Below are 20,582 nucleotides of genomic sequence, written 5' to 3' on the forward strand. Positions count from 1 at the left end.
TTTGATCTCGGTCTGTAATGAGCCAAAGACCTTGGGTGGGGGTTGGGGGAAGGAAAGGAGGAGTGGAAAGACCGCTGGAACTTTAAATAAGAAAAACGTTTCTAATGCTCTAATAGAAGAGGGAAGTCGAAGTGTTGGGATTGCGTAGATCTAAGGCCCCCCTTTTTGGAGGAAAGCTTTTCTTATTCAAAACAGCATCACAATGGGCTTCACATTGAGCCTTGCCACATCCCCATCTGAGTAGCAGCCATTCATCAGGCTGGCTGGCCTATCAATGACATTTCTCCCATCAGGGCTTCTATAAAATGATGCTTTTTCCCATGAAACATCCGCAAACATTTTGACGGGTCTGGCTTTGCCCCGCTGGATTACGGAGTGTCCCTCTCTCCCGCTCTACACCCCCCCTCCCCAAGTATCTGCCTCTGTCCTCTCTCCCCACCCCCTCGCCGCCTCCCTGCTCCCTCTCCCCCGTGTATCTCTGAGATAGGGGCTCTGCACACCCCGGGACCTTGGGGCTCCCGTCCGTCCATGGGAAGAGCATGCATTGCGGGTTGCTGGAGGAACCCGATATGGACTCCACAGGTAAGTCCCCCCCGCAGGCAGCGGGCTCCTTTCGCCCGTCAGGGAAAACTTTTCAACTTGACCGTGGCGGCGGGGACAGCGCGGGTGGCAGCGGGAGGAGCCGCCCGCCGCACCGGCCTCGCAGGCAAATGAGCCCGGGCGTGTGCGGAGGAGCGGGGTGCGGGGCCGCGGAGGGGGAGATCTCGCTCCCGGGCTGGAGGAGCCCTATGGCTCCTGTTTATTTCAGTTCTACATGCAGATAAGATGGAGCAGAGGGTGGGGTTTTTTGTTTGTTTGTTTTTTGTTTGTTTGATTTGGTTTGGGGTTTTTTTTTCGCCCTTCATCATAGGCTGTCGGCCAGCAAACTAATTGCCTCTCCGCTTTTAGTTTTAGGCGCTCACTTAGGTTAGTGCAGCAACGAGGCGAGAAAACAGTTTGGGCAAGTAAACTGGGTTTACTAGGGAAGATGGTTGGTGGATTAGGGCAAACCCAGCACCGAGGTCATCCTGTCCCGCGGGCAAAGTCGGGGCTGGGCCGATTCGGAGGGAAGAAGTTTGGAGAAAGGCAGGACTGTGTCTCTTCTCCCGCACCTCCAAAAGATGCTCTGGCCGGTCCTGTAACCGGGCGGGAGAACGGCGGCCGAATTACGACCAGCGGGCGCCGCCAGCGGGGAGAAGCAGAAGCGAGGCCGCCCGCCCCGAGGGCCGCGGCCCGCGCTCCGCCGCCCGACGGCCGCCTCTGCCGTCCGGCCCGGCCCGGCGACGGCGGCAGGGGACGTCAGTCAGGCCCCAGGCCTAGGTCTTCCTGCTGTCAGCCGGCAGCCTCCCGAAACGACGGCCCCTGCTCTCCCGCTCCCTCGCGCCTCATTGCCCGCACCTCCGCGGTTTCCACCGCAGCCCCTGCGGTCTGAGCAGAGCGCAGCCCCCGGGCTTCCGCGTGCCGAGGAGGGCGGCCGCCCGCCACAGTCACCTCTGAAAATTTATTTTATTAGCACGGGAGAAAACTCCTCCCTCCCTGCCTTCCCGCCCAGGCGCTCCCCAGGCGGACAGCTTGCAGATTAGGTAGGGCTCAGCCCGGGGATGGCCCTCCCGCCGCCCGCTACCGATCTATCCCGTCCCGCAGCCGCTACTCCGGCTGTGACCGCCGTGCCTGGCGGCGAGGTGGCCGCGGAGCTGAGTTGCCCCAGCCCCGCAGAGGGATCGGGTCCCCTCCGCGCTTCCCCGGCGGCCTCGGCGGGCCGCGTTCCGCCGCTCCGTAGGGGCCCCGCCGCTCCGTCCCGGCTCCTCCGGTGTTGCCGGTGCTGTGCCGGTGAAACTGGTGCGGGTGGAGACGGGGCAAGGGTCGACAGGAAGATGCAGTCCCGCTTCGGAACCGCTTCTCTCTGTGCCGTCACAAACCTGCGAAGGTCTTTCTCATCCCTAGTTCCCAAGGCGGCGGATGGGCGCTTTGTAAAATTTAAATATTGATTAACTACAAGGAGGGAAAGAGAGAAGGGGAGGGGTGTTGCCCGACCCGGCTCGGCTGTTCCTGCAGCGGTCCGGCCGCGGGGCGCTCGATGCACCGGGTAGGCTTGGCCCCTCGCTGGCCACCGGCGACACCAGCCGGGTTTGGGCCACATCTGCTGCGGGGTCCCCGGGACATAACCCAGGCGAGCTGTTCCGGGGAGAAGGTGTTCGGCAGGGAAAGAATCGTTGAGTTCGGGTCAGAGTGTGTGCAGGAGCTAAGAGGGTGTTAGATAAAGTTCGCTTGCTGCCCGGCGGCGCTGCTAGGCGGGGTTAAGGAGACTGCAGGCAACATCTCGTTGTCGAGAGGAACGGGTGTTTAGGAAAAGAAAAAAAACGAAACCTAACAAAAAAAGCCCCGCATTTTCTGTCTCTCCTTTAAGAATAGTCCGTTCTCGGGCTTAGCCTCCCTACTATTCGTTTCCTAATTTCAGTAAGCTTGTAATAAGTGGCAGCATGATTGATTAAGATAGTATTAATCAGAAAACACTTTAGTCTTGCTAAGCAGATGGGAAGAAAAGTGGAGCTTTGCAGTTGTCTTATTCAGACACCTTAACCTCCCTTTCACAGGACTTAATCCAATTAGCTTTTCTCCTGAGTTTCAGTTGTTATGTAAAGATCCTTTTGCATTGTGGAGAAATATGGCTTCATTGAAAAAAATCAGTCATGTTTTAATTCATATTCAACAGATTTTCCCTAAACCACCGGGATTAAAAAAAAAAAAAAAAAAATCACCCGCGATTGTAATTTTAAGGTAGGGGAACAGTTTGGTTCCTTTACCTTCCCTTAACAGTGCCGTGTGCTTCCATCGAGTTAAGTTCCCGTTCCTCTAACCTGTAGAGTGACCCGTGGGGGCTGTCACCAAGGCCAAAGGGTTTTCTGGCCGGAGAGCCCCGAACCTCAGGTGTCCGGCAGGACAGCGGCAGCGCACCCGCAGCAGCGGCCGGCCCCGACGGCCCAGCCCGAGCGGCGGGACTTGGCCAGGAGCTGCCCTCGGGGCTCTCCCGCGGCCGCGGAGTGGGGCACCCACACAGTAGGGGCACGCGCCCTTCTCGCTGGGTCTGTTATATGTTTCATCGTATGTTTTTTCCGCCGCCTTTAACCCCATCAGGCGGCGCCTGTCTCCGGGTATAGTTTCTCAAGCTCGTAATTCCCCCGAACCGGGCCAGGAGCCGTCGAGCCGCCGCCGGATTTACCCGCTCCTTCGCTGTGGGGCACTAAGGGGTCATTCCATGGGGCTGTATCCGGCTTTTGGGGCTTGCCCTGCGCTCGGCCCTGCCCTCACCTCGCAGCCCCGTCGGCACCCGACAGCTCCGTGCCCGCAAGCTGCCTTGGGACAGCGGCACCGCGCCCCGTCTGACCCCGGAGGAGTCGGGGCTGGCAGGAGGGCGGTGGCGGGCTGGGTTCTCCTGGCCAGCACCCGGGGCTCCTCGAGGGGCGGCTGGGGGAAGCTTTGCGGGCGATCCAGAGCGCTTATAGCGGCTTTCCTCAGCCGCAGCCCCCCCTAGTGACATCGGCAAGGTGAGTGCGAGGCGCTGTCGGCGGGGCATAGCCCTCGCCCCGCTGCCCGGCTTCCGCGTCGCCCCGCAGGAGCTGTCCCGCGCAGGAGGATGCCGCCCGCTCGGGAGCAGCGTGCGGGAACGCGGAGCGCCGTGGATTTCCCGGGGGGCTGCCAAACTCCCTGCCCCGCGGCACCCCCGGGAAGGCCCCGCCGCGCCGCTCAGGGAGCAGGAGCCCAAGGAAGCAGAGGCGTGTTCTTGAAGCGCAGCTTTCCTGCACAGCTCAATACATAGCCCTCCTTATTTCTGTGTTGGAGCCAGGCAAAATCTCCTCTGGTTTTCAGGCGCTAGATGGATGAGATCCTTGGGACTTGAAGCTGAGACTTAGGAGCTGATCCAAAGCCCATTAAAATGAGCAGAAAGCCTTTCAGTGCTGTCAAGGACGTCGAGATAAGGCCCTTAAGGCAGTTTGAACCACGAAAACTGCTTCCACTGCCTGGGTTGAAAACTTTGTGGCAGTGGCCAGATTTCAGTCTGTCTTCTTAACAACATAGACAGGTGTTGAGGCAGTGGTGGGTGACCTTTGCTATGAGCTTGCCATTTAAAATGGATCTAGCATATTAAGCATTGTTTGAAGAGAATTAATGGCTTTCATATCCTGGTTCACTTAATGAAGTCACCAGTATTGATACTAAATACTTGAATGCTAGTTGTGAGTGGAGCTGTGACATTTCAGAATGTATGTATGATGCTAAAGTGTGTGATCCTAGGTCTTGATTTGCTTAATCCAAACAAATGGTTGATTTTGCTTCTGAAAACTGTTTGCTTTGGTTATTGCAACACAGTAAAGAGTAAACTTGCTATTTACTTTATTTCCTTTCCTTTTTTTCATACTTTTTTCATACTTTTTTTTTTTCCCAATAAGGAAAAAATCGTTCTTTATTATTTTAGAATTTGTGTTTATAAAGGCTCTAACCTGCTGAGCAGTTAGGATGATCCAATGATTCTTTCGAATCCTAAATTTGATACGATATGGAGATGCAGAAGAAACACCACTGGTCTTTTATATAGTTGAACCTGAGTATTTCTCCTGTGTGATTTTGTATCTTATAATATTTTGTAAATTAAAGAAATGGAGCACGGAAACAAAAAACAACAATAAAAAAGTGTTTTCTGTGAGCTGCAGAGTTTGTGTGGGCAATGTTTGCATGGCAGGGCCCAGTTCCTGGCATCTCCCTCTACCTTCAGCAGTGGCAGCAGAACGAGGATCTAAACCCAGGTCCTGTCAATGGATCAGGTCTTAATTTCTGAGGGGGTTTTAAAAACTTTGTAAAATCTGTTGGGATTTTTTAGAGGTTTTGAAATGTCATGAAAATTACCTTGACCTAAGAAGTTCATCTTTTAAGTTCGACTGAGAGAAAATAATGATTTTATTATTTCCTTGTCTGCTAATGAATTAATTCTAAAATTTTTAGAGAGAGGCAGTTGTGGTATTTTTCACTGCTCTGTAGTATTTACCTGCAGTAAAGTTCTTTGAAAAGATGGAAAGGAAAAAGAACTAAACCAAGGTTTTGCATAAGAGTAGCCATAGAACTGTAGGAAACTTTCATTTATTTAAGTTGCAGTTTACAGTTTACAGTCCTTACGATTTTATTTGAGTGTAATACTCATTACAAAAGAGGCTCTGGATTCTGACAGATAGAACTTTTGGGTGTGGACTGTAAAGAAAGCTGTAGCCTCAACTGGTCTATTTAAGGTGCACCTTTACTATAGTAAACATATATTGAGCAAAGACCTTCTCAAATGTAGAAAGGACCATTTTGTGCTAAGATGCTTGTGAAGCTGCTACAGATGTCCCGCAGAAAGTCATCAGAAGAGTATCCTGCTTCCATCAGGGTTGTTGGCTTGCTTGCCTTTAGAAAATAAGGCTGATTTTCAGCTGGCAATGCAGAGAGCATGCAGGCAAGGAAGAAGGTTAGTGTAGTAGTAAAATCTGCAGTGTCTCTGAATGTAAACACCTTTGCATTTTGCTAGCTTAATTTTCAGCTGGTTTGCAAGTTCAGACAGTCATAAAGAAGTGCATCCTCTGGAGTACTATTTCCAAACATAGGATTTCAGTATAGCAAACTAAAGATCAAACCATGGGATCACTGAAATCTGCTTGGTGATGAAATGTTAGTACCTCTTCAGATCAGGATTTTTGAAGAGGTGGCCTTATATACAGCTGGGGCTTGATTGTTCATAACAATGCCTTGAGAGCAGTGGTGGGCTGTCATGTACAAATTAATACAAATAATACAAATTAATTAATACAAATATAAGGTTGGGCCTTTGGGGATACTTGATGTGACTCTGGAGTTCAAATAATTAGCTCAAAATTTTGTGAGTGCTGAGGTTTGTGAATTTCCTGAGTTTTGCTCTTGTCTGTTTCCCTGCATCTGTGCTGGATTTTCTATTTGTTTCATTGTGTGTGAAAATGAATACCCGGTACGATCCCACCCTGCTGGAGCCCAGCATCCTGGCAGCTGAGGGGCTTTGGTTGCTGACATACTGATGAGGAAGATGGATAGCATAAAGGATATTCGATGGCGGAGCGATCCTGCAGATAACAAGTGTAGGCAGGAAAAGTCTGTGGTGATGATTAAGCCAGTGGAGGCCTTTGTGGGTTTTTTAGGATATCTGCACCACTGGCACGTTTGCTCGCCTCTTTAAGATCCTGTAGAATTGTATATATTTGCCAGGGACTTTCTGGGAACTTTTGAAGCTAATACAATTTGCTGTTAAAGATGGGTCCTGATCCTACAGCAGCTCTACAAGGGAAACACCTGTTGAAGTCCATGTGTGTGCCTGAGAGAGGGCAGATGCCAGGGTTAACATGTAATGATCCCTCCCCACAGCTGGGAATGTGTAATAACTTAATTGTAGCTATTTTACATGCATAACTAGCAGTACTGGCCTGTCTTCATTTACGTTTAGTTTTCTCTCAAGAGATTTGCAGCTAGAGTAGTTTATTAGCTATGAAATACTAGCTAGTGTTAGAAATGGTGCGTAAAATCAGCATCAGAGTCTTTTTTGCTTGCTGCAAGAGCTGTCTGCTTATAAACACATGTTGAATTAAATGCTTTTGACCATTCTTCCCTTTTTGATAAATTTGAAATCAGGAAAAAGTGGAGAGGGCTAACCAGAGCCTTGGTTCTCACTGCACGCAGTAAGAGAAAGCTCATTTGCAGTTTAATTTGCCGCAAGTCTGAAATGTGAAATGCGGGGCTCAGTGCTGTCTTGTTTCCTTCCTTTCAGCTACAGTTAAGCACTTTGTTTTCTTTTATTGGTAATTGAACTTAATTTCTCTGAGATCTAAGTTGTTACAGGAACCAAGGAGCTGATTAAAAGCTGTGAATGATGTGTTCACAATTAATTAGCAGCTTATGCTGACCATTTTTGTGCAGTATACCAAATATTATCATAAGAGCAAACAATATATTTCAGATAGCCAGAATATTCTCTGAATGACTGATTCCCTGAAACTTACAGCCCTGGGAATTAGAGGCATTCATTTCAGAGTAGTAGGCTGAGGACAAATGCTGGGGTTTCCTCTGTTCTCTAGACTGGCTGTAGTCACAGTCTGATGCTGCAATCATCACTCTGGCAGACTTTGGGCGTTCATGAACCCCATGGGAGAGACTGAAACAATTAAAACCACAAAATCCTCTTCTCTAGGGGCTTTCATTTCCTTGCTGAGATTGTATCTAGAAAAAAAGTGATATTTGCCTGGAAGAAAGGACTCCAAGTTTCAAGTGTTAGAAATTACCGCTTTTTTTTTTTTTTTTAAATTAAAGAATACTGTAAGTAGAAATACTTTAGAAATACTTCTTGTCATTCACCTTCTCTTTCCTCTCGTTTTAACTTCCACTCCATAGAATTATAACTGTCAGACTCCTGTTTCTTCAGCTGGTTTGGCTGCTTGGGGAAAGACTAACAGATGTTCATATTAAGGCAGGTAAAATTCATTAAATGAAAAATGTCTTATAAACAAATATAAGTTTGCAAATGAGATCTACAGGTCAACAAAGAAAAAGAAAAGACAGGAGTTAAGTTAATTTCTGTTCTTATGGAGGTCTGTATGTTGAAATCTAGCTTGTGCTATACTTGTAACGCAATAAAATACCAGAAATGCAGTGACAAAGGAAATTTAGATGTAGTGAAAAGAGCAAAAAGTAGAGGTACCACTAAATACAATGTTAGAACCACTAACACACCTTTTTTTTTTTTTTTTTTTTTTTTTTTTTTTTTTTTTTTTTTTTTTCCGTCCCTTCTAGAACCATTTTAACTGCTAAACTATTTCAGGAGTGTTTGAACTACCTCAGCTGCAGCTGAGGAAGGGAAATTTGGAGGGAGAGCCCAGTTAGTTAGTGGGGTCTCATGACTGGTCATCTGGTGCTGGGTGGAATCACCTGTGTTTCATAACTGGCTCTCCCATGGTGACACCCGATTCAAAAGACCCCACAGAACATCCTTTTTACTACTAAGGACACTTCAGCACCCTATGATAAAGGTGCAATCTGCTGCAAAAAACCAGCAGCTGTTTTAGAGGCCAAGCAGGAAAGGCTGTATGTTTTCCTAATACTCTAGGATCTTGCTGAAACAGACCATTTGTTGAATAAAATGAATGGATGGTTGTAGAAAGTAGACAAAACCTTAACCTTCAAAGGGGAAAAAATCTTCAACAACCTGACATGTGTGGTTCCCACACTCATCTGGCATTCAGTTTAAACACGAGCTTGTGGCAGAATGTCCTAATTAAGTAGATGACTGCTTAATACCATTAGCTTCTAGGTACTCCTACTCCTGGCTATTGCTATCTCTGATGCACAGAGGAAAGTAAAATCCTTTCTGCTCCTTTACTCCTTAAAAAGGGAAACAAAAATTCTTGGCTGATCCTTAAGGTGACAGTAGCCTGATAGACACCATAAAAAAAAATACAGAGCAGAGTATATGAAAGTGGAGTCCTGGTCCCCAGGTGTTGTGTGGCAGGGCACGACAGACCTGTGCTGCTCTGTGATGAGAGATGCCTGCTCCTGCAGTGGGTGTTCTGAGTCCACAGGTTTATGTAGTGGTGGAGGGACTCACCCACCCATCAGCACAGCCCTTCAGCTCCAGCTCTCTGTCTGCCAGACCAGGCTAAGTAGCAGGATAGAGATTTGCTGGCTAACAAGCTTGGCACCCCAGGGCCATCACGAAAGGTGGTGGCCCTGGGGTGCCAAGCTTGTTAGCCCCGTGCTGTGAGACAGACATCTCACTGGGGACAATGTGATCAAAGAACGGGAAAAGGAGTTCTCGGCAGAACAGGTCTGAAATGTGGACCTTGTGTAAGTAAAAGGCTGCTTCTTTTGGACCTCTTGGTGTTAAGAGTAGAATGAGCTATATTTTTGTTATCAAGGGAAATTTGGCCCTATGAGAGGCATAGTGCAAATGACATGTTTGCTAAACGGTGTTGTGTTTGCACACCAACCTCTGTCACAGCTTGGCCTCCTGGGTGTTCACTGTATGACACCAAAATGTCTTAACTCAGAGGAGGAGCACTGAAGAGATTTCCAACGTCCATGGCAGAACAAGGCACCTGCTAGGTGGGATTCAGTCCATGCCCTGTGCAGGCTGAAAGCAGAGACTATCCCTGCTCTGCTCCTCTGTAAACTGTGCCTGTGCTTCCTGTTTCCCAAGCAGTGGCAGTAGCACATCGTGCTGGTTGGACTGCCTGGCTAGTGCAGGTTTTCCCAAGCTGGGACTCACATTCCTATCTTAAATGTAGAGTCATGGGGACAATACTGGTGCAGGGGCCCCTCTAACGCAAATATTTTTTTTTAAATGAGTTGTGGTAGGGGCAGCAAATGGCCTCCATTGTAATGAGGTGGGGAGAAGTGGGGAGGACTGCGTTTACAGAGCAGTTTAATCACATGGATGGAGCAGTGTGTTCACCTCTCCTCCTTGCTGGGTCATTTCCACTTTGAGCTCTGCAAACAGACCATCTATTGAGCAGTTAGTATTCAGTGCTGAATATTCAATACTAGACTCTTGTTTTGGTGAGTCTTGGGCAAAAAAAAGAAGGAGGAAAGAAGACTTCTCTTTTTTCTCATGTTCCTTCCCTGAGTTTGCTTTGCATATTGTTCAGAGGAGACTGGAGTCTTCTCAGAAGAGCCAGGCTCCTAGTTTTACAAGCACTGGTCTACTTTCACAGTACTTTGTAAAGGAAGGGAAGACAGTTTGGAAGGGATTAAATTCATACAAGGTTTACAAATCTGTAAGTGTAGGTACATCAGGACTTAGCAAAGACTTTTTGTCAGCCATATTAAGACTGTAAAGCTAACAGCATGAAAATAGTTCTGAGGGGTACCAATCTTTGTGGGGGGATGTTATGATGATTTATTAATGTCCTCTCTGCTAGTTTTGGTAGGCAGATACTCTCTGTGTTCATTCTGAGAGCAGCAGCGTTCATTTGTTTCTGTCTGGTGTGTCATATTTACCCACCAAATGGTTGTGAATGATGTGATGGCAGCGTCCTTTGACAGTAATGAGAAACAGATAGATTTGGAGTAGATATCCATAATAGGAGGAAAAGGGGTCACCATTTGTAGCCACTTTCTCCTTTAGTTTGCACTCTTTTTCAGTCAAATGATTGTCTCTTTCCTACTGCTGTGATTATGTCCTAACACCTGAGTCATGTATTCTGTGCACACTTCGGTCTGTCTTCTCATGTTCTTTCAGTATGCTCAACTGGATGCTGTTTCTAATGAGAAATATTTACTGTAGCCTCATTCCTTTAGGACCTGACCTCTTTTCTCCTGATTAAAAAAAAAAAAAAAAAGAGAAAGTCTCTATAGTTACTTTCTTTTTTCCTAGCCTTTATTTCTGACCATGCCTTTTTCTTTCTCATTCATTCTTTTGTTTCCTTTCCCTTTTCTTCTCACCTCCTTTCCAACAACCAGCCTTGCCCCTCCTCTCTCTCTCCCCCAAGCCCCACAACTAGTGTTTTGTGTATCCCCCACCCATATCTCACATCTTTTCATTTTGTCATCTTTGTGGGGCTGTCTTACTGATGTACTACCATCTCTGTGCCAAATTGGCCTGTCTGCTGGATTCATCAGCTCCTGAGGCAGAGGGAAGCATTTCATGGGTACTTGATGCAAATTCAGTTTCTTGAGCCACAACTCTCCTGCTCAGCCAAATGATTCCAGCCCTGTGTAATAATGAAGCAGAGCTGAATTAAGGATTTGAGAACTCCATGTCTTCTCATGCACACTAGTGAGCTGAGAGACCATGGCAGCAGCTGGCAATGTCTAACCCAGAAGCTTGGGAGAAGAGACTGCTGCAGGGTGTAAGAGATGGGAGAGGTACCTAGAATTTAAGGCTCTATGAGCTCACTTGTGTGACTCACATTAATAGCATAAGAAGTTAATGGAATCTGGGGCAAAAAGGGGTGTCAGTTGACTCTGAGCTTTTGTTCTGGGGAAAAATAGGTCTGGCAATGATCAAGAGACGTGTGTGCATTTCCTTGGAAGGAAGCATTGCAGTTAAATTGAAGACACTGATAGGCTTTCCACTGAGTCATGCAGCAGACCTTGAAGGACCGAGGAGCCGTAAATCGTTCTGCTGGGGAAGCATGAGGGCGCATTTTGCTGCCTGCAGGGTTGGTGCTTGGAAGGCACGTGATGTGTGTGATGATCTTACTGATGAAAAGTTTGGCTGCATGTTGCACAACCATGTAAGTTAAAGTTCAGCACTGGGAGAGCTGAATTGGTCAGTTGCCGGCTCACTAAGGGAATGTGAGGAAATGTCACTGCACTGAGATCGGACCAAGTGAGGTTTGCTTTTCCCCTAAATGAGGAATGGCCTTGATGGAGCAAGAACCAAGCAGCCATTACTGGTCTGGTGAAACTTACTCTTCAAAATTGAACAATAGATAGCACCTGTGTGTGACTGGGAGCGGGACAGAGCTACTTCTAATTAACATGCATATTGAGTTGGAAATGCAATAGCATTATGCTATGTGATTCCAGAGAAGGGGGCAGATAGGAGACCCTTATTTGATCCAGGGTGGAGGCTGCCCTGAACACCAGAATCGCTATGCAGAAACATCTTGTATTATAGGGCTTCTGGAGATGTTTTATCTGCATTTGGGATGCACCTTCTTAACAAGGAATATTGTTGACAGAATACTTAAATGAAAGAATCACATTCAGATGAACTTCTGCACAGAAGAATAGCACATCTCATAAATTCCAGCTTTTCTGCCCAAGTATTCTGGAGGAATTAAAAAATTATTAACTGTGGTGCGTTTTGTTATTAGTTTAAGTATGGCATGTTGATTTTTAATATATTTTATCAAATAGTTTAGCAGAAAGTCAATACTGGGAGTGAAGATCTGGCTAAACAAAACAAAAGAGCTCTCTCACACTCAAGATAATTATTCTTTGCATGCTTATGATATCATGGTGAATCTTCACAATGCTTTTTCAGAATCATAAGTCAAAGGGAACAAAAACATTCCTGCCAACATCTACAAAGTGCACTGGATCAGTGTCCATTAACTCTGAAATAGATGCAATAGAATTGTATGCCAAGAAATGAGAACAAAAGGACTGCAACAAGAGTGCCTGACATTTTCCCCTGTTGGAAATGAAATAAAAAGTTAGATTAGCAGACAGAACACCGAGGTATCTGGCAGCTTGTCAGTGTAGCAGCTCTGCCATCTACACCAAGGCCATGTGTCACTGTCATCCCTGAGGAGCAGGTCTCTTGGAAGAACAGAAGATGGCTGTGCAGCACCAAGGAGGACACTGGCATGATTTCCTGTGGAGCTTGAAGATGTTTCTGACAGCTAGCACGCGCTGACTGAAGGGTGTGTGCCTTGCCAGCTGATGGCACTGAATGAGGCAGCAAGGAGCTGAACCAGGCTCTGTGTGGCAGGTCCCCCTTGATGGTTAGAGAAGAGCTGGTTTGTGGACTAGGAGTGTCTATGTGCTGAGGTGGTCACAGGGAACAGCAGCTGGATAGTGACCCTTGTATGGTCTCACAAACCTTTCATTTGGCAGTGGAGAAGAGGAACATTTTGATTACATCACCTGTGAAAACTTAAATCTTAGAAAATTACTGTGTGGTTGGCTGTCCCTAGTAACTTGTTCTGTTTGATTTTAGTAGATTTTGGTAAGTTCAATGCCCTCAATGGGAGCCAGTGGCTGCCAAGCCCTGTCATGTCACAGACACGCTTGTTCGTAACAATGTGCTGAGGCTAAGCAAGATCTTGTTTAGGTCTTGCTCTTTCGCAGTACATTGAGGCTTTCTAGATAAAGTGATTTTTGTTTGCTTACTTTCAAGCAGTGTGTTGCTTGAAATGCACTGCTGTAACCAACCTGCACAGCACTCCAGCAGCACTTCTCAGGTGGCAGATGTGCCTGTAACCAGTGGTGCTGTGCTGCAAGGTGTGAGAGAGATACAGAACATGAATCCTGCTTCTACTCAGGCCAGATGTTGTATACAGCAGGTACTAGAATAGGTGTTTAGTAGTTTTAGGGTCAGACTTCAGGTTTATCTCCTAATCGTTACTCCTGAGAGAAAGGGATCATCTCTTTTGCCTTTAAGGGACTGTTTTAAACTAGTGATTTGTCTTATAAGCTATGGCAAATTTCTCCAAGACATTGAAGTGTTACAAGGTGAAGTCTTCACTTGCATTTGTCCAAATATTACATGCACTGTCTCATTTTTCCTTACTTGCATTCAGATAGCATTTAGAAATTAGATTTGCAGCACAGTAATGGATGGCCAAAGCAGGCAGGCTGCTCAGACATTATGAATTTTACAGCTGTAGAGGTTTTTAGAAGTTCTCTGTCCACAGCAGTGATGCAACATGGAGAGCATGAACAGAGTTTTTGGGATGCTGGCATGTCTCAGGCCATGTTCAGCAAGATCAGCTCTGGAGAGAAAAGCTCAATAGTTCTTGCAAACCTCAGCACTTTCTCTGAAACAGACAGCAGAAGATGCTGTCAGGGCAGTGATGGTTTCCCTAATAAGAGAAGATATAGAATATCATCCCATCAACTCTCCTGTTGATACCATGAGCTATCAAAATGGAAATGGGAGGTTCCATGACCTTCAGTCATGAGCTTTTGAGTTACTGTGTTTACCCGCTAAATCTGCAGTTAGCAACCACTTTCTCTTGTGGTTACAGATCAGATGAGCAGCTAGACAGTGCTGCTGTCCTCTTTGATACTGAGACACTTGACAAAGAGATGCTGCACGAAGAGATGAGTAACCCTTCCCTCTGAGAACATCAAACAGCTAACTCAGAGGGGTGCTAAGACTCCATATGCATGAGAGAAGTTCCTCTTCTGTCACTGGAACTGGAAAATTGAGTCTGTCCTCACTGCTAAATATATCATTTTTCCAGCAGGTCCTCGTATACATGCACTAAAATCTTTTATATTTACTTTATTTACTTTTAGATATATTTTCTCACAGTTACTTACAACTTTTTTTTTTTTTTTTTTAAATTAAATTTGCCTCGAGAAACTGGGGCAAAAAATTAAAAGAGCAATCAGGGATAAAGATAAGGAGCTGGACTGTTGCAGCTGTGCCATCCAAGTTAGTATATAGCTCAAGCAGTGGTTTGGGTCCTAGCAAATCTTATATTCTTATTCCAGTGACAACTCTATTTCAGTGACAAGCGAACTCATGTGGAAGAAGAACTGGTCTGTGTTCAGCTCCCTAAGTAAATTGCCATGATTTTTGGTGACTTTAAAATTTCGAGTATGAGAGCCAATCTAGAGCTGAAAGCACAGAAGAGGGCTTTTCATGCAATTGCTATGTCTTTGGTGAAATAAATGGTTGTGTAAATTTTGTCATTATCAAAGCCTTGGTTGTCTCTCTAGGACATGGGGATTCTCATCTCATACACTTTCAAAAAACAAGTGATTCCCAATTATGCCAGTGCTGTGACCATACGTGGATCAGAGAATATGAGATAACTGTGGAAAACCAGTATATTGTATATACTGCTGTAGGGAATGAGGTGAGCAAAATGCAGCTCAGATTAGGTGGCCACAGAGCTTTGTTCTGCCCGTAAACCCTCCTGTGGGCATGTGTGTGTGCCTTCAGGGCACACACACATGCCCACAGGGCTGTAGCCAGCAGCTCTGAGTACGCTCAGTTCCAAGCTGTGTGGCACAGCCCCCCAGCACCTGTGGCCACAGTGGCTCACAAAGGCCAGAAGAGGCTGTGATTACAGATGGTGCTGATACTGCAGCTACTCCTGACCCTCCTGGCAGGACAGCGGGAGCAGAAGCCACTGTTGCTGTGATAAGACTCATCTCCTCTTCTCTGCAGAGAGGAGCCTGAGTGGCTCTTGCCCCGCTCTTGCTATGGCATGCCCATGTGGGAGTAACGAGTGCTGTGGGCTGCAAATATAGGTAGCTAATAACCATTTCACAAACAGGGAGTAATTTTCTCATTAAATGTATTGGCAGTACATAGGCTCCTCTGCTGCATCACCTCAACTCAGGCTCTGGAGGAGAAGACTTTCAAAGATGTGTTCAGAAGCAAGCTTTTACTTCTGAAAGAGATAACATGTCAAAATAATTTGTCAAAGATAAATTTCAAGAACATTTCTGCCTCTTATTTCTGATAGTTCATGCAAGCTCCTGCCCCTAAACACCTCTTGTGTGTTTCTGTCTCAGAGCTCTCAAGCCTGCCTCCCCAGCTCAATCTTTGAAACACCATACAAATGAAAATATGCTGTTTGTTGAAAAGAAGTGGCTCGGTAGGGATATGGTGAAGGTACACACCTTCTGCTCTGCTCGCTTTTGAAAACAATCAGTTTAAGCTTCTCTTGGTAAAAGTGTGGCACATGGAATGGAAGTGAAATAGTCTGGTGCTTGAGTCTCAGTGGATGTGTCAGCTGTAGAAAGATTTGTATCAAAAAGAGCAGAGGCAAAATTAGGGGCAGAAATAGTTCCATAGTTATTTTAAATTCATCTTTCAGTATTTAATTTTGAAGGATTTCTAATTTTTTTGTTGGTATAATAGTAACTTACTCTCTCAGAAAATTCACACTGGGAAAATTATTGTAATTTGAATAATGTTCTCCTTTCCCTCATGTAGGAATCCCACCTCAGATACGGTGTATTTGTATTTAGTGGTATGCAAAATGATATAACAAAAAATTTAAGGCTGAGGAACGCAGTTCTGTGTTCGCACAGTTCACTCTTGACCTGTGCAAAATTAAACAGTTGCTATGATATTTGAAGATGGATCCTCAAAATGCCATTAAAAACATTATTTTCTTTCTTTGCTAGTAAGATTGTGATAGTTTCCATACTGTGTCACAGTTATGAGCAAGTGACTATACTACATTCTACCACCAGCTATTCCTAATCTGGTTTGTTGGTTCTTCACTAGTGCTGATCCTTGTTTCAGTACAGTTGAGGGTACAGTGTGCTGGGACTCCTGATGGGAAGGAGTCCTAGAGGGGGAGAGGAAATTCCTTAAGGCTGGATGCACTAAAAACACAGTGAGTAAAAATACAGCCTGTATTAGGATGTAGTTTCTTTTGTTCTCACAAGCACTTCCCATTGGAAATTTGGGAGTTCTCATCTTGTGTTAATGACTCATCATTGTTGTCAGGTCTGATACGCACTTCTGCTTAGTTGCTGCCTGAACTCTCCATCATTCTGTGAGTATTCCTGCTGTGAAATCCTGCCTATGAAAACCAAGGTTCAAGTGCAATAATTAAGCTTTAATCACAAAAAAAATTCCATCCCACAAGACTCAATGCATATTTAGAACACTGGTGTGATGTGGTTGGTGCCAGCCTTGGGATGGAACCACAGCCTGGAGACACCAGAGGTTCCCCATGGGCCTTTTCTTGCTGGGACAGGCACGCCCATGTGTTATGAGGACAAGCACATTAAACATGTAGAGGGAACCCAGTGTGTTCCTTAGGCCTGGAACAAGATCTAATGTTATTAACTCTGAAAGTCCTTATAAAAGTCAAACCTAATTTTGACTTTTGATTTTGTTCGCCCTGCCTCTTTCTCCTTTTGTCTTATTTTGGGCAGGTGTTACTGTGCCTGGGATCTGTGGGCTGATGGGAATATTTAAATTTTCTCAAAACTGTAATTGTGTTTTCTTCTAATACCTGAAGACACTGTTATTAATACTGGGAGTTAAAAGCCTTGTAAAAATGTTTTTCTTTATACAAACAGTAGACAAATAGCTACTTTAAATGAAATTAGATATTATAATGTTTATTTATTTATACTTGCATAATTTGGTCTATGAGATAATACAGCTTTTAAATAGTTACCTGGTTTTGACACATTTTGTCATCTGCCAAATAATTTGACAAATTTGCCATAAACTCCCTGACATTTTTGCTCAAAATAGTTAGTTTTCTTCATTCTTTGCTGCCAGACAGGTCGTGTATCTTTTCAGGCCTGAAGAATTTCTGTCAGCTATTTAAATGCAAAGCCACAAAGAGAAAGCCAGACTTAGGCTGCAGCAGGCTGAACTGGGGTGATTCAGGACCAAAGGAGCTGCAGCACATAATTAAACTGTAACTGCACTGTGCTCCAGGCTTTATACATGGCAGTATAAACTGGCTGCTTTTCCCGTCAAAAAGGGGAATGTGCGCAGCTATCACAGACACTGCGTGAGCAAGGATTGTGAAAATGGTTATGGAGTAACACTTAAAAAGTTGGGGTTTTTTCCTACTACTTAGGCAGGGAATTTGACTAAAGATGGCTGCTGACAGTTCCCTGCTGCTGAGGGAAGAGGATGCATCCCAGCTTCCCAGCTCTCAGTGCCGGCAGGAAAAGAAAGGGCAGAGCTGGGCATTGGTCTCCCCTTGGCGCTAATGGCAGCCGCTTTTGCTTTTACTCCCTGCAGCTGGGCTCGGAGCCAAGGGAATTATATACAGCCATGGCTGTGTGCTGAAAGGAGGAGGAGGAGGTAGGGTAATCTTTCCCAAGGCTTCTTGCACCTGTCTCTGATGTTGCCCCCAGCAGCAAGTTTCTCTTCACCTGTGAGACAGCTCACAGTACTAAAATGGGATTGGGAAGATGCTGTGAGCTCATTTTTAGGGCAGCAAAAGAAATCTGGCAGAAAGCAGCCATATCCTTGTGTTGGCCCTCAGACAAGGAGGTGATACATCCCCACCCTATGCAGCTGAGCAGCACAAGCAGGAAAAGCCTCCAAGTTGGAGTCACTGCCGGCTTGTGGGTTTGTAACTGAGCAGAGGCTGATTTCACAGCACAGGCCTTGCTGGCAGGTTTTATGTCGTGGTGTCAGCAGCCTTCCAGTGATTTTTAAACAAGGCTGTGTTGAATTTGATGGGAGAAGAAATATCCTTTAAAAATCTATTGCCAACAAGTGGGTTTTTTAATGGTTTTCAGAGAAGTACCTTAAGGGAGCAGCCTTTGAGACTTCTTAGGAACAAATGTGATGGTGAATGAGGAAGATGCACACAGGGACGTGCTTATATTGGTGAAGGCAGCACTGCAGCATGTTCCTACTATGAATAAGGGGGGGGGGGGGGATGTGCAAATAGCCTGGAGCTGCCACAACAATGCCTGAAAACCACAAGCACACAAAGCAACAGTACCTGGAATCCCATGGCAGGGCCTGGAAATCAGCTCTGAAGGGTTCTCAGCACACCCTTTCTGAGGTTCTGCACAGGTGCCATTGCCCTTTTGTTTACATGGCAGTGGTGGGGATGTGTACAGAGGAATATGCACCGGTTTATACAACTGCCTGGGTTTAAAAAGCATTTTTTCATGCAGGATGTATTTGGCCATGACCATTTATTTGTTTAGTGTCATCTAGTGCTGAAATTAGGTCATACCAACTTTTATCTTCTATAAACCAGATGGGCAGCTTTCCCAAGATGCTGGGTTCCTGCTTTCCCTTCAGGCCTGCTGTTGTGATGGGCTTTTGCTGGCTGGCAGACTACTGCCTGTGCTGTGCAGGTAGCTTGGTGGCTGGTGGGGGGGTTATGGAAAGGAATCTGGAGCCGTTTCCATGTCTTTGAAGGTGTTTCTGGCTCTAGCAATTTGCTGACAGCGAGGCCTGTTTCCCCTGGTTTCCTGTGCATCTCTTCACTCAGTAGGGTTGTTTTCTGTCATAACTTGCAGGCTTGCCTTGCAGACTTCCATCTATCCCTTCTTTTTCTTGCTTTGACCACCACTCTGAGCATAAACTCGTTTCTGCCCACGTTCACACCCTTGAAAAATAATCTTACGAGGGAGGTAAATTTATTGTAGCAATACCTAGGGATTTAGACAAACTCAAGATCTCATAGCTCATACTTTGTCTAAGGAAACACATAAGAAGGTGTAACTTTTGCCCTGAAGATCTGTAACAGTATATTCTGCTGAGCCTGGTGCATCCTCTAGAGTCATCAGTGGACATAAGTTATAGCTTCCAGGAAGAAGAGTGGATTCAAATCAATGTAATGCTGTAGGCAACTCAGCTGACTGGTATTGAAAAACAGGGAGGAACAAGAGTGGTTTCATTTGCACTGTGGGATGACAAAGGTTTGAGCATTGCAGTGGCTGCTAACTTGCTACATTGAACTTGTACCAGTGAGGAAAAGATCTCAGTGCCTGGGACTCTACCAATGTGAATGAGGTTGTAGGACTGGGCTTCACAGAGCACCATTTGATCCTTGATTTAACCAAAATTCACATGAATGATTGATTTTATACCCAGTAAGATTTCTTCCTAAACCAGCAGGAATACTTGAGGATATAAGCCTTTGCTAGACTAATACTTGAAAACTAGTGTGATTTCCGTGTTTCATTTGATTTTTATTTTTTAACGTATCATGTGATGGGGGACAGAATATCCCGAGGACCTTTGTTTTGTACAAAGAAGTGTTTCAGCCTCTGTAGCTTAAAAGCAAAAAACCCACCAAAAACAAAAACAAAAAAACACCCAAAAAATTAAGCTAGAAAGCAACAGCTAAGTTTAAAAGCAAGATTGATTTTCTTGCTAAATATCCTCAGACCAAGCATATTTTAATACAAATGTTCAAGATCATCATCTGTTGAATGCTGACATTTTATTTAGATTTATCTGTTGCAAGTTTATATTTTATGCAAAGACAAACAAAAACAAAAGAGTGGGGGTTTTTTGTTGTGTTTTTTTTTTTTTTTCAGAGAGTTGGATTGAACGATGTCTCAATGAAAGTGAAAACAAACGTTATTCCAGTCATACCTCTCTGGGGAATGTTTCTAATGATGAAAGTAAGTAACTTGTCATTCATTTAAAGTGAATGTGAACATATCTGAGTGCTCATTTCCTGTTATATAAGTTGCTACAGCTCTATTAAATTTTTATTACTGTTTATTTTAAGGAGTCAACTCACTTGACATACTCAATAGTTTTATTAATTTTTTTTTCTGTGATATTTACATTTTTTGAAAGGAAATAGTACTGTTTATTGGTTAAAACAATATGAAGAATCTGTGTGTCACTGAATAGAGGTTGAAATGTGCTGTTAGGACCAGCTTAGAAGAAAGACCACCTGTTTGCTTTTGACCACCATGTGGTCAAAATAGGAGGAAAAAATGTGCTGTTTTCCAAGACTACTATATCAAAACATAAATTAAAAAAATCTTTCCGTTAATAATTAAACAATTGTGAGATTAAAATCACTTACTAAAACATGATATTGTTTTCTTTTTAGACAGAGAGGGAGAAAATTTATCAATTTATCTGATTTTAAATCAACTAGTTTTTTTTCTTTTCTAGTGATAGTAATTTTAGATCTTGATTTTTAACAATAGCAGGTAATCAAAATGATTTCAAAGTAATTTAGAACAACCAATTTTTTTTGTTTTTAAAATTGCAAGACAATTTCTAGCCTACCATTTAGTTTTCCCTGTTTATGTAATTTCTATTCTGCTTAATTTGCCTAAAGCAAAATATTCTTCATGCTACTTTTCATCTCCAGAATTCATATATTCACATTATA

At 44.8% G+C, this 20,582-nt stretch overlaps 1 protein-coding gene across 1 annotated transcript in view; it reads left to right on the plus strand.

Annotated features, from left to right (window-relative positions):
- The first annotated feature begins 558 nt into the window (after positions 1 to 558).
- RFX4 (regulatory factor X4) overlaps positions 559 to 20,582 on the plus strand; it is an 86,388-nt gene continuing 66,364 nt past the window's right edge. Inside the window, exons 1-2 of the mRNA XM_059847865.1 lie at positions 559 to 582; positions 19,765 to 19,851. Of these exons, the coding sequence (XP_059703848.1) occupies positions 570 to 582; positions 19,765 to 19,851 (100 nt within the window). The 5' untranslated portion in view covers positions 559 to 569. The remainder of the gene's footprint in view (positions 583 to 19,764; positions 19,852 to 20,582) is intronic.

The sequence above is a fragment of the Haemorhous mexicanus genome, chromosome 5 (assembly GCF_027477595.1).
Source record: "Haemorhous mexicanus isolate bHaeMex1 chromosome 5, bHaeMex1.pri, whole genome shotgun sequence".
Lineage (NCBI taxonomy): Eukaryota > Metazoa > Chordata > Aves > Passeriformes > Fringillidae > Haemorhous > Haemorhous mexicanus.